The following is a 13,960-nucleotide window of genomic DNA, read 5'->3' as shown; positions in this document are numbered from 1 at the left end:
AATTTAATTTTTATTTTCTCCCCCCGTGTAATTTAATACTAATTAAAACCAATTGATTTTAATATTTTTATGAAAGGGTGGGATTGAAAAATAAGGGATGGAAATGAGAAAGGTGCCACCATAAATTTTACAAAAAATACACTTTAGTTCTTAAACTAAAAAAATTAACACAGATTATATAATTTTAATACCTCAATATTTTTTAAATTTAATTGTAGTACAAAAGCTTATTTTTTTTATTTTCTAGTTCTTGGTTGACAGAGAAGAAAGAAAAGTGGCAAGATTTCGATTGTAAAGAGAGAAATATGTCATTGACATCGATTTAGGCTACCAAAATAGACGATATTTGTGTCAAATGATTTCATTTGATAAGAGGAGTTTATATAGTGTTTTTTTTTTAACTTTTAAAGTTCATGAAAAAACATATATGGACTCGGGTTGGTTTTTTCTTTTGGGTTAATTTTGATTTTTGAGATGATTTTTTGGGTTTTTTAGGTCATGTATAGGTTTATCATAGTTACTAAAGTGTTTTAGGTCAAAATAAGTTGAAAAAAAAATTTAGAGAGAATAAATTTAAATTTATGTTTTTTTACTTGATATAAAACACGAATCATGTAACTAATTTGAGTATGTAAGTTGTAGTTGCTTAGAGGTTTCAATTATGAACTCCCTGTGCTAGAAGTTTTGTAGTTCGTTGGATAACACAGTGCATCATTGAATGGAATGTAATAGGATAAATCATTTCATGATTGATTTTTATACTATTCTTAAACTGCATGTAATTTTACAATGTTTATAGGGTGACTGGTGATATTTTTGTAATTATTTTTCTAGTATATATTTTTTTAAAAAAATAGATATAAATAAGCGAAATAAATACTACGTGTAGATATTTTTATTATTTTTAGTGAGTTATTAATTTCATTCTCTATCTTCTTTGTATTTATCTTTTTCTTCTTCAAAATAATCACAGGAAATAACTAATAAAACATAACCGGTTACTCCCTGTCACCGCAAGATTTTCCTTGGGTTTTCAGATTTTCCATTCTTTTGTTCTTCTTTTTCGAAAAAAAAAACAAAGAATTTCCGAGTTGGATTTAACACTTCAGTCTTCGAACTTGAAGGAAACTGGGCCTCTGTAGCTCAAACTAAAGGGGGAAAGAAGTAAAGCTTCGGCCTTTCGGAGATAATACCGTTGGCCCGTTAAACACGATCAATCCTTCAGTGGGCGTTTCCATCCTTCCTGGTCCGTGGAACCCTTCTTGATCGGATAATATGGGCCTAGCAGTGCCATGTCGCCTCTGTACCCTCTAAATGTTGATATTACTTCGGCATCAGCAGTTGTGATCAACTTTAAACGTGGATATATTAGTGTATTCAACGTTCATAAGAAATGATTTGAATAGAGTTTTTCATTGATATATCACACATGCAATTGATTTGTCTCAGCCTACTTCAACTCTTTACATTATCGAGAAGGAAAAGATGGAGTTGAATATCTATGAAAACATATTTTTTGATGAAACTAGAACCTTGACTCGATTAAAGGAAGGACACGCACATCAAGATGCTCACGATTTCACCTTGCATGGTCTGGTTTGAGATTTAAACTCTGGTGGTCAAAAAGAGGAGCATACCTCTTGATCTCCATGTCACCTCCTCCAAACCATTTAATTAAAAAATTTTAGTCCTTTTAGATTTTACTGCAGAATTCTAAGCTGGTAGACAATGTTCTTCGTTGCATGACGATATAAACAGTTGAAGAGGGACCTAATCGCATCACAAACCCGCCTGTGACTTGCGGATGATATCTATATCGAACCAGACAGCTCGGCCCTGCCTAGAATAACCACTCAAGAATTGAGCAGTGGGATTTACAGATGATGTTCGAGCCCAAGCATCATGAAGGAAACGGATCTGTGACATGTTAAGCCCTTTAACTGAAGGGTTAATTCGATGGTTATTTCTCTAGCGATCAGTGCTGAACTTGAAACAGGACTGTGAGGAATAAATATCATTGCGATAAGCAACATTTTTCATGCATTATTTTTAACAAGACCAGACAAGAAAGATGGAGTTGATCTATTCTTACAAAAGTGTGGACATAGAACCAAAACAAACAAGAACTCGAGCCCAGCATCAGGATTTTAATGCTCTCTGTTTCGATTATCGGACTGTTAAAATTAACCCCAACACTCTTTATTGACGTGCAGGCAAATGCGTGGAAGCACATGTACATTCTCTTTCATGTGTTTCCCTTCTCTCACTGACATTCGCATATGCAATGCAACCACGTACGTCCACATATAAAGAGAAACAGATGCAACTACGAGCTTGGATGCAGATTTAACCTCTCTGTATTTTCTTAACAGCAACTTCACTTGAAGCATGGGTACCAAGTCAGAGGCTCAATAAATGTTCATCTATTTTTGGGGACAGCTACTCTATCATTAATACTGAACAATCTATTCCTTGTACTGCTCATGATCTGGTGCAATGTTTCCTTTGCCGACACTGCCTTGGTAGAATTTTTTTTTTCCCCTCAGCAAATACAAGTTTCCAGCTCTTGACATTACTATCTATGCATTTTTATCTTGATGTGCTCAAAATGTAAAGAAATCTAAGAACGTTTCCTAAAATCCTGGTGCGTATGTGGGATTTCCGCTATTAAACTAAACATACAGTGGGATTCTCAAAGTCAAATAAATTTTATTCAAGAATATTGAAGGTCATTTCCCATATGCTATGGCATTAAAAAATTAAAAAAAATACACTCTAGATTCCGCTCCTGTATATTTTAGAAAACAAACCAGCCCTGTACCTCATTAAAGATTTTATCCTTGTATAATCGTTCCATGAAAAATGTACACTGTCATCTTTGACTTCTAATTGAAAGATTCACGGCCTCCATGCATATGCCAGCTAATTAAGCTTAACCTGTAGTTGATCTGAGTTATGCACTTGATCCTCACCCTTCCTTGCACATGAAATGGTGGGGTTTCTTTACTTTTATTTTCCTTCAGGACTGGTTTTCTTGCAATCAAATTGCATGAAAGTGTTAGCTAGGAAGCACAGGGTGTTAAGATTTTTGAATTCGTAGTTCAAGTCAACTTCAGAATCAACAGAGCCATCTAGGAAAGTGCTAGGAAGATCATGAGCTAGCTGAATGATACCTAGAATAATTAGATACCATTCCCCCCATAAACAAACACGGAGGCGTCTGCTCAAATTATGTGTACGACTAGTCTCTTAAACTTCAACAATCTCGATAGATCCCTACTTCCTAGACAATTAATTAAGACCAGCCTTCAACTCGTACCATCTTGACTCACTGGTAGCAGATCTCCCATTCCCATATTGAATAAGCTCATTTCCCCAAATGCACACGTGTGTGTGTGTGTGTGAACATAGACACACGGATAACTTAAACCACGCAGATTTGTAGCTACCTGCCATACTTTCCTTCCGTCAGGCAAGAAGGGAGGTTGAAGTTGTAGGCCAGCAGCTTCTATGCCAACAAACTCGTTTAAAAAGTGTCTAAATCGATCGTTCTGTTAACCAATTAAACAGGAAGCACGCATCAAAATTATGACATGCATAAGAGGTAGGGTTGGTATGGATTGACAGTGGTTATGACAGGAGACAGCTAAGAAATTGTCATCTCCGAGAGTGACTGATTTTAGGGTTACATTCGTATTTTAAGGAAGCTCCCATAATGGCTATTGCAAGCAAGAGAACTATCGTGCTCTTCCTTCTTCCCCTCTGTAAAAACAAGTCCAAAAAGATATCCTTGTTGAACAATGGTGAAGAAAATCGAATGGGATTTAAGAACAAGAGGTTTTAAAACTATCAGTCAAGTGCCACAGATTGCTTCCCCAAGCTTTCTGGTTAGCTTTTTTTCTTTTCTTTTTCCTGGAGAGGGATTTGCCAGATTCAATTACTAAATAAAACAAAAGGAGGTCGCAGCAAACATATGTGGTTGTTGAATCAATTAGCTGCAGAAGGAATATATACCAAATGTGAGGACGTTATGGAAGCTAAGATATCATTAATTCTCGTTTGACAGTCGCTGGCCGGTGCCCAGCACAGCCTATCTGCATTATCTATCCACTGCGCAGACCCAAATTGCATAATGGCCGAATCAAGAATAAAACTCTTGAAAAATGTAACTGGGAAAATAATAAATAAATAAATAAATAAAACCACGCTTTTCTACTGTAGGTTGGTTTCTACATTTATTCAATCTCGAGACTTCCATGTAACAATATCACATGCCCTGCTTGAGTTTTTTAATTGTGATGCCTAGTAATTTTTTTTTAAATCTAATTAAAAATGTAATAAAATAAATATTTTTTCCTTTTTAATATTGACATATTAAAATTATAAAAAATACTTAAAAAATATTAATTTAATATTTTTTCAAATAAAAAAATTATTTGAAAAACAATTACAACTAAAAAAACTAACCCTTTGTATGTACTTTCGTTTTTCATCCTATAAACGACTACAAACTAAGTAAATAATAACTTAATCTCTATTTAACATTCTTTCTTTCATATTTAAGAAACAACAATAAATTGAAAAATAGCATGGACTAAATTGTAAAAAAAAAACATTTCAATTAAACATACAGGGTTTCAAGGGCTGATAATTAATTTTATTAAAATTCAGGGATAAAATTAAATCAACTCGAAACTAGTGCAAGGCAAAGCCATCATCAATTAGGAACCGTCAACCTGACCACCAAATAAATATTATTTTATAATTTTAATGTTCTAATATTAAAAATAAAAAAAAATTGAAAATAAGAAATATTCTTATAAAAACACCGCCAAATTAACAGACATACACATTAAGGAACCTTCGGCACAGTCTAGACCATGGAGTAAACGCAACACAAGTGGATTAAAAAACCCTGTGGGGTAAAGAAGTGAAGAGACAGTGCCTGCAAAAGGCAGGATGATAAAACAAAGCACAGCTAAGGACGAGAAAGCAAAAGAAGGGGTAGAAATCACATGGGGTTTGGAGTCCTTTTACCCCGTGCCTTGCTGTAATGATGCTCCGTGCACAGGTTTTGCCTCAAACGATGCAAACCCATATTCAACCTCTCTCCATCTTAGTTCCATGCCGATGCGTTTGGGTCAATGGGTTCTCTAATTTAATACACAGACAGACTTTAATGAAAAAGTTTATAGACCCCACCGAGAAGAGGGCAGTGTACAGAAAGGTGCCAGCGTCGCTGTGCTCCTGAGTTGTCCAGCACCGCCACTAGATGTTGTCAATCACTGCGAAAAGATACATGGAGATGGGGGGGGGGGGGGGGGGGGGGATAGAACAACATCCTTAACCACACAGCATTCAGAAATGAACCACGCGTGACGATTAAGAAAAAAAATCCAATGGTTGCGCTGGATTAGTAAAGATAAAAGGATCTAAAGATTGGGGGGTGAATTAAAATGTTGAATTTCACGCAGATCCAAGAGGGAGATGGTGAAGGAAAATGTGCTGATCTCAACAATAATAAGCATTAATCATTCAATATTTGATCAATAAATATCATGGTTTACATCCCTTTCAACAGCAATGGAAAAGCACTGCAAAAAACAGATGCAGAACGGTGAAGAAACTAGCTGGTCTCGTTTTACCCTGCCTGCATTCATCAGATACCGGAAACTTCCATTCCCTTCAAAACCGAGAAGACCCTTCAATAAAAACTGAGCATCCACATAAGAGTAACAAGCCCACAAACAGAAGTGAACAAACTAGACATTCGAGTTAAAACTCATGTTAGCCAGAAGCAGTTTTCCTTTCTACTGCCACCGCTGTATGCATTCAAGATAGAATTAGTAAAAATGTATAGAAGGTTAACAGTTCTGCTATTTTAAAGCTTCACCACCTTCCTCCAGACATGGAAGGTAAACTAAAACTAAACCTCCATTTGCTCTATCCCTAATTGGAAAACCGAGCTCCAACACCTTAGCTGGATCCTGCATTGAGAGTACAAAGATTCGTCCAGGCCCTAGTTTGAGCCGGTGAATGATCATGCTCTATTTACAGATTAACAGAGGCAGATCCCGAAGTCCAAAAAATGACTTGAACTCCTACTTTGTAACTTCTAATCCGTTAGTCAATTAAAGCTAGCTACCAGTATAAACAATTGTAGTAATGCAATCCTACCCCTCAATCAGACACCTCCATCTTCCATATCATGTTATCTGCACAGCTATCATCTGACTTGTCTAGGGCTGCAACTTTCGCCCGATATGCTGCTAATGCCATTGCACTCTTTCCCCTTTCATCCTGAGCTAGCTCACAAGCTTCACTAAAGGACCCTGATTTTAAATCTGCTGGAGGGATAAAACAGTCTACTGAAAGGCCGGGCACATTGAATGCAACCTCTTCAATAGTCCAAGCTTCCTCCATCTTTGTCTTGGTATGGCTCATTGCTACCTCGCCAAACCTGTAAAGAGTCACCACAGTACGACCCGAGTGGGCAATCATGATCCCTTCAACTGGCCTGTAATCATCAAGGAACGAATTGATTGTTGTTTCCCAGTAAACTGCATCTCCACCATTGGATTGGATACGGGTCAGATGTGAATCCTCCATGTGAACAAGAAGTCCAGTCTTTTGACTGAAGTAGCCAAATAAAACATGCCTTATGATCTCTGCAGGGCCTTCACTCCGGGCCTTCAGAGTCTGTGGATCAGCAAAAAGCTTTAGTATAAAGCAATCCTCACCATTTATGTTTTTCTCTCCTATGCACTTTGCATCAGCAAACATACTGGCTGTGGTTCTTGGATCAAGACCCTGAAATAGAATATAAAAGTACACGGATGAGCAAATTAGTAACACAAAGGTAAATGTCCCAGCACAGTTTGCAGGAGGAATTAGCATAAAGAACGTCACCTGAAGTGCTCGACGCAAGGGTCTAACAGGGCCTTTAGCAGTATGTGCACCAAGCCAAGGTGTGTGCCTCCAAACAAGTTTGCCATTGCAGCCAGCATGAACCTTGCTACCCCCAACCGCTAGCTCAACATACCACATATCAGGATTCATCTGCCAAAGCACAAACCCACCCGATTCCACACCTCTAGCACCATTCCGGTTCTTGACCACCCTCGTGGGTGTTTCAAATTCCGAAGCTATCATCTTAAGCTTTCCCATGGCATACGCATTTCGAATAGAGTTCTGCACCTGGTGCCCACCGGACGCTGCCATGTACTGCTGCAATATGTACTGGGCAGAGGAAGTTTCCTGCAGTAATGCAATGCCATAAAAGACAAAATATTAGCAACACTCTTTTTTGTTTTTCAAAGAAATTAAAACAATTCACACCAAGTAACAGTAAAGACAAATGGAGTCGAGCGTCCACAGTTAGCAGCAACCCATTACACACCATGGTGCAAATATCAGTTTCAACTTTCATGAAAAAAGATTAAAACAAACAAACAAGTCCTTACAATATCATATTTTTTTCAATAATTTCAGCAGAAGAACAGATTGTACTCTTATGAGCACCTTTGGAGATTCAACCAGAAATTTTGTAGAGCAACATCAGATGTAACATCATGAACTTTTATTTCTTTGCCTTTTCCTCTGTTTCTCACCAACCAAAAAACATATTGGCGCCCCCCAAAAAAATAAAAATAAAAAGCAATTTAAAAAAGTTAACCTAGAAAAAAAATATTCCATGGATCTAGCAATTCACTGATACAATAATTCTCAATTCACTTAAAAAGAATGAAAAGAAAAGGAAACCCACAAAACTACTACTCTCAGTAAGCCAATGTCCAATCCCAACTCTGCTTAGTTGTTTCCACTTAGCCTTCTCCACAAAACAAACAGTCCTCAAAACTAATTACTTCAAAAAATGCAGTTTTTTCTTTGTTAAACCTTGCGAAAAAATAAATAAATCAAAAACCGTTTGTGCATTGCTAAAGAAAAAGAGACAGAGGGAGTTTACAATGGGAGTGTCTTTAATGCTAAGGTGAGGCAAAGGGTCCAAAGTGCTAACATGCACTGGAGCCAATGGTGCACCCATAACCCCAAGCAACAACCTCAGATCAGACCTCTTGTAAGCCAAACTAGTAACCGATGGAGCCCTCGATAACTGCCCTCTCATCCACTGACCCAAACCCGACCCGACCCGTTTACGCTCACCTTCCCCTCCATCCGGATCCGGACCCTCCATTAGTGGAGATAACGCTTCCCCAACCATTGGCCTCAAACTCCCTGATCTCCCAATCACTGGTTCTGGTTGCGACGCGAAGAAGGAAGTTTCCTTGTGTTTTTTGCGGCGAAGCAGGCCCGACATTGGAGACGCGGTTCGAGCCGGGCTGTTGGAGCGGGAACGAGAAGGGGAGAGGCCACGGACAACTTCTTCTTTGAGCGCCGAGAAGAAACCTTGTTTTTTTTCCATTTTTTGTAGGGGGAAGAAACGAGATGAGAGTAGCCGCCGGTGGTGAGGAAAAGGAAAGAAAGTGAGATGTTTTTCTTCTTTTTTTTTATTGGTGAGGGGGACTAGGTGGGGGAGTTTGTTCGAATAAACGAGAATTTTTCATGGGAGATGGGAGTGTTTTAGGGTGTGGGAATGGTGGAGAAGTGGGGAGGGAATAGTGGGAAAACAGTTTTGGGGAGAGGGAGGGACAGTGAGCGTGTGTGTTGGGGTTTGTACCAGAGCGAGTGACAAAGCTTGTGATATATATATATATATATAGAGAGAGAGAGAGAGAGGTCGGGGGGGGGGGGGGGGTGAGTGGTTACTGGGCAGAGGCCATATTTGGGAGGGGACTGCGTGGTTAGTGGGCTCGAAGACTTTTACTGTTTTGGTAAGAGCTCTCTTTGTGTTCAATAAACATCCATGAAATTAAAGGACATATTTCTTTTATCCTTGATTTCAATACAGGTTTTATTAGGAGTCGTTTATTTAAAAATAAAAATATGTATATTAATTTTACTAGCTCTTCTATTTTTCCATGTCTTCTGGAAATGGTGATAATATGATAGCATTTGTCGAATTTTTTTTTTATCTCAACAATATAGCATGGCCAACTCAGCAAACTAAAAAAAAAAAAGCATTAGCAAAGCTTTGTTGCTTGTGAGGCAAAGCGCTGGCAAATAGTATTTTGCTTTTTTAAAAAAAAATTATTTGAATTTTTAACATTGAAGGATGTTAAAAATTGAAAAAGACAGGGATTGAAGGGATTTGGATAAGATTTAGCCTAAATAGTGAGATAATAGTTCCTAGACTAGATAAAGACAAAGACAGAGGGAGAAAAAATTAAAAGAAATTTGGGAAATTATGTGGAAAAGGGTCGGGCAAGTTGGGTAGCGATTATCAGAAAACTTTCAATTATTAAGGATTGAAACTCACTTTATCGTCATATAAGAGGTTTTAAACTTGACTACAAAAGTTAGATTGATTACAATTATAAATTGATGTGTAAATTGTAAATTTTATGTTAGGGTTCATGAATAAAATTTAGGAAATGAAAAATTGATTTTGTTTAATGTAATTGGCATGGAAATGGATGAAAAACACTCAAAATAATGAATTATTGAAGAAAAAAATCCTAGGGTTTAGAAGGGTGTTAGTGCCGGCCATAAAGGGATTAAATTGAAAAAAAATTAAAAACAATGCATAAATGTTGTTTGGGTATGTCTACCTTGACATGTGTTAAATGTAAAGAATGGATGAAAATGAAAAAGAAATTTTGTGTTTTGAATTTTAATTGGTTATCCTCTATGTTAAGAACATTTCAAAGCTTTTTGGAATTATAGAGATTTTTGTGTTATATTGAATATTTAATAAATAAAGGAATGTAGAAAAAGTAAATGCATTTTAACAAGATAATTTTGATTGTTTATATAAGGAAGTGAGAAAATTAGTTGATTAGTAGGATAAATGGCGTTATAAATCACATAGAGGAGAAACAATGGTGTTGAATGGTGAGAAAAACAAATACAAATACTGTGTTATATGTCAAAATAAAGAGATTGAAAAACTAGATATCTTCATTATCCAACTTCTAATCGGATTTATAACTTGAAAATGACAAAAAAAAATTGGAATAAGTTCTCCATGAAAGTTGAAGTAAATGATGATATCTTTTCAATGAAATTGACCTCATTTAAGTTAGAGTTCTAAAAATCCATATACAAATTAAAAATCAAGGGAGGGTCATACTAAATTTGGCTAAACAATTTTGATGTTACAATAAAAATATAGTCTTAGATGTGTCGATGAAAAAATTGAGTTTCTTTCCTTTTAGTAAAGTTGCAGCATGTAATTTAGCTTACAAAAGAAACAAACTATACATGAAACCAAAATTTTAGTTTGGTTATGTTTCAAGTAAGGATTCACTTAAAGATAGGAAATTATACCAAGTCATTTTAAATAAAGAATAAAATTATGGTCTATTAAGTTAAAATATGAAGCAGCCGAGGACTTCAATAGTAAATGATATTATTCCTGTTAGTACAAGAGAGACTGCAGAACTCACCCAACAGTAGAGAATTAGTTTACGCGCCCAGACTTCAAGCAGGTGCTTCACATCTTAAAACTAGAACATTATTTAATTATGCATGTAATTCCTTTTTAAATGTATAACAATCTTATTTGATTGATGATAAATTGTTGAAGAAACTAATTACCCTGGTAAATAAGACTAGTGCCTTGATTAATGAGTGATTGAGAAACTAGTTACCCTAGTTAATGAGACTAGTGCCTGGTAAATGGGCAAATAAGGATATCGGTTTCATGGTTAATGGAATTAATGCCTTGGTTAATGGGTAGATGAAGATATCAATTTCTTGGCTAGTGAGATTAGTGTCTTGGTTAATAGGTAGATGGAGATTTTGATTCATGGTAAATAGGATAATTCCTTAATTAATGAGAAATTGGAGAACTAGTCCTTATGATTATTGAGACTAGTTCCCTGGTTAATGAGTAATTAGAGAGATTTGTAATGTAGAAATGAAATAAGTGACGGTTTGACAAGAGAAGATACTACATTCTTAAATCATACGAATTGTATGAATTGGGAATAATTACATATAAAAGTAACAATAATAAATTTTTTCGTGTCTAAACTAATTATGCTAAGTATTATATAAATTTCAGGTACTTCATAGTGTTGTGATGGCCGACGGGTAGTGGATATTGCATTTGTAATTTTGTGAAATCAATGCATATTTTGTTATATAATATAATTTTGTAACCAAGTAGTGTATGAATCCAAAATAAGTATGGTAGATGTATCTTAATTAGTTTCTTTGAAACCATATAATTGTAATTATATAGATAAAGTTTTAGGTTTGATTAACATTAATATGAATATATGTTTGTTTTATGTCGTAACTAAGTTAATCATACTGTTACTTAAAGTATTTTGGAATAATATGATAATTGATTTGCTTGAGAAAATATGGAAGAAAAAACAAGAAGTTGTTTTTTAGTTAATGGTAATATCTAAATATGGAAGTACCGATGATGAGAATATGTTGAAATTTTATTTACAGGTTGTGAAAATTGATTGAGTCGATAACTTGGCATAAAAATATAAAGAAAACTCTGCTGAAATTTTAGTAGAATAAAAAAAAATCATATACTTTAAATGGTAATACTATATGTTTTTGTAAATATGATAAAATAAAATTTAGATTTATTGCAATTGGTATCAGAACCCTAGTTTAAGTTTATGAATTAGAATGGAACTTTGACAATTGTTGAATTGTATTAGGATGGTTCTTATGAGGAAAGGTACAATGACAAATTCCCCGTCAGGACAGGGATGGATTCAACATATTGACATTGTGGAGAGGTAGGGGAAGGATCCCTTAGAGGATACAGTCTCTCATATTTCGCTGATATCTCATCGATCGAGATTGAACGAGGCATTTAGACTTCGTGATAATGTTGTCTCAAGAGAAGTGAAAATGTCACATATGAGGGGCTAAGCTAGTAGAGACAGAGAATAGGTACCCCTATCGACAACAACAACATTTATAAGAACACTCGTACTACACATTAACCTTGCATTCATAGATTAAATAATGAGAGTAGTGATTGAGGCGATGCCCAGTACATCAGCTACGATAGTTCTAATAGCTCCAGCGAAACAAACAACACCAATAATTATGACCTTTACTGATAATGTAGTTACATTAGTGCAGATTGTGTAGAGCATAAGAGAGTTAGGATGTGAACCTTATTTAAAGGAGCTAGATGTTGAGATTGCAAGTAGATAGCTTCGCACAATTGAGAATATTATGGATCAAATACATGTATCAAAGGATTTATGAGTGAATTGTGTCATGCACCTACTATCAGATAAGACATGGTCTTGATGAGATACAATATAATTGAGAAGACATGCAAGAGCATGGACTAAATTTAGGATAAAGTTGAAAAGTTAGTTTTACTCGTCATATCATCGTAAAGTGAAAGAGCAGAAGTTCCTGACTTTGGTACAAGGAGACTTATTGGTGCTTGATTATAAAAGAAGGTTCCATAATCTCTTCACGTTTGCTTCGCACTATGTACCTACTAAGCAGCGCAAGATAGAAAGGTTACAAGATGGATTATGATGGGAACTAAGGCAATGGCTGATTGCATTCAAGTTCGACGTAGCTAGAGAACTTTTTGAGGCAGCAGAGGCCTTAGAGGCATGTATAAGAGAGGGCCAGTAGGGCAAGTTTAGGTATGATAAAAAAAAGGATGTGGATTACACTTCGAATAGACCCCTTCTTTTTTAAAACAAAAACAAGAGACAATTTAGTCAGTTTAGAAAATAGGGAAGAGTAATGGTTGGGTCTATTTAAAGTGCTGATATGGGGTTAATTGGGGGGCAATTGAACCCAAGGGGTAGTTCTATTAAAGAATCTTCAAAGCAAAAGACAATTATCTATCCACAGTGTGTTTAGTATGGGCAAAAACATCTAGTGTACTATTCTGCATCGCCAGGATAATGCTATATTTATATAGGAGAGCATAGATGATAGGACTGCCTGTATTTAGGTCGATAATGCTACTATTGTGGGAGACAGAGACACTTTTGAAGGAATTTTCCTTGGTCGACTTAGTTTATTCAGATTTAGCAACAACAAGTTTAGAGTTGGCAGTAATCAGTCACTATAGACATACTAGCCAAACAAGCACAATCAGGGGCCAACAACAGTAGGGTTGACTTCAGGCTCAAACTGACAGGGCTTAGAGAACCAGAACTTAGGGCAAAGTATTCTACGTAACACATAAGGAGATTAGGGCTACCCTCGATGTAGCGACAGGTACATTACAATGAAATTCTCTGCTTGTGAATGTGTTTATTTTTAGGGCTACACACCCTTTTGTTGCAAATAAGCTTATAGGAAAACTAGGGAAGAATCCATGTAGGTTGTTGTTGCCCATTTTTGGGCCCCACGTGCTGGAGATGGTGTGTATCCCTCTTGAACCAAATGCAGGAGTTTAGCTCATGGTTGCTGGAAGATTGACAAAAGCACAGAATAAAGAAATGTTTTTTGAACCCTAGTTCAGCTGTTTTCTGCTCTCTTTATCCTCCCTCTTTGTTACCGAAATCGTCAGGATTCTTAGGCTAATTAGGAGTCTTCATAATTCTAAATTTATTCATTCTTTATCTAGTCTTTAAGGTTGGATAAATTCCTCAGAATTTGCACTAAAAAATTTAATTCTGCTGTTGTCGCAATTCTGTTGTAATACCAACTTTGTTCTAACTTAGACTTTGATTCTGATTTGATTTCGTGCAATATCCGACCTTCTCATCTATATTCTGTCATTCATGACATGTTAAAGATTGATTTGCACCTTTATTGGGTCCTAGGGCCCATTGTTTTGAGGTCAGACTCTTAGTCATATTGGGATGCTCGACATTGTCAGTTTCCGAATTAGATCAGGAAACCTTTTTTGACCAACTAGATTACGGCCGAATTTTGTTCTTCA

At 36.1% G+C, this 13,960-nt stretch overlaps 1 protein-coding gene across 1 annotated transcript; it reads right to left on the bottom strand.

Annotated features, from left to right (window-relative positions):
- Positions 1-5,506: 5,506 nt before the first annotated feature.
- LOC133669205 (uncharacterized) lies at positions 5,507-8,698 on the bottom strand. The gene is made up of 3 exons (XM_062089261.1): positions 7,967-8,698; positions 6,910-7,257; positions 5,507-6,810 (listed from the first exon to the last, which is right to left on the bottom strand). The coding sequence occupies exons 1-3, from the start codon at positions 8,420-8,422 to the stop codon at positions 6,181-6,183; spliced, it is 1,434 nt and encodes a 477-aa protein (XP_061945245.1). The 5' UTR covers positions 8,423-8,698; the 3' UTR covers positions 5,507-6,180.
- Between the last annotated feature and the right edge of the window lie 5,262 nt (positions 8,699-13,960).

Source organism: Populus nigra, chromosome 1 (assembly GCF_951802175.1).
Source record: "Populus nigra chromosome 1, ddPopNigr1.1, whole genome shotgun sequence".
In the NCBI taxonomy this organism is placed as follows: domain Eukaryota; kingdom Viridiplantae; phylum Streptophyta; class Magnoliopsida; order Malpighiales; family Salicaceae; genus Populus; species Populus nigra.
The sequence above is the reverse complement of the archived record's forward strand: the minus strand, read 5'-3'. Positions and strand labels throughout refer to the sequence as shown.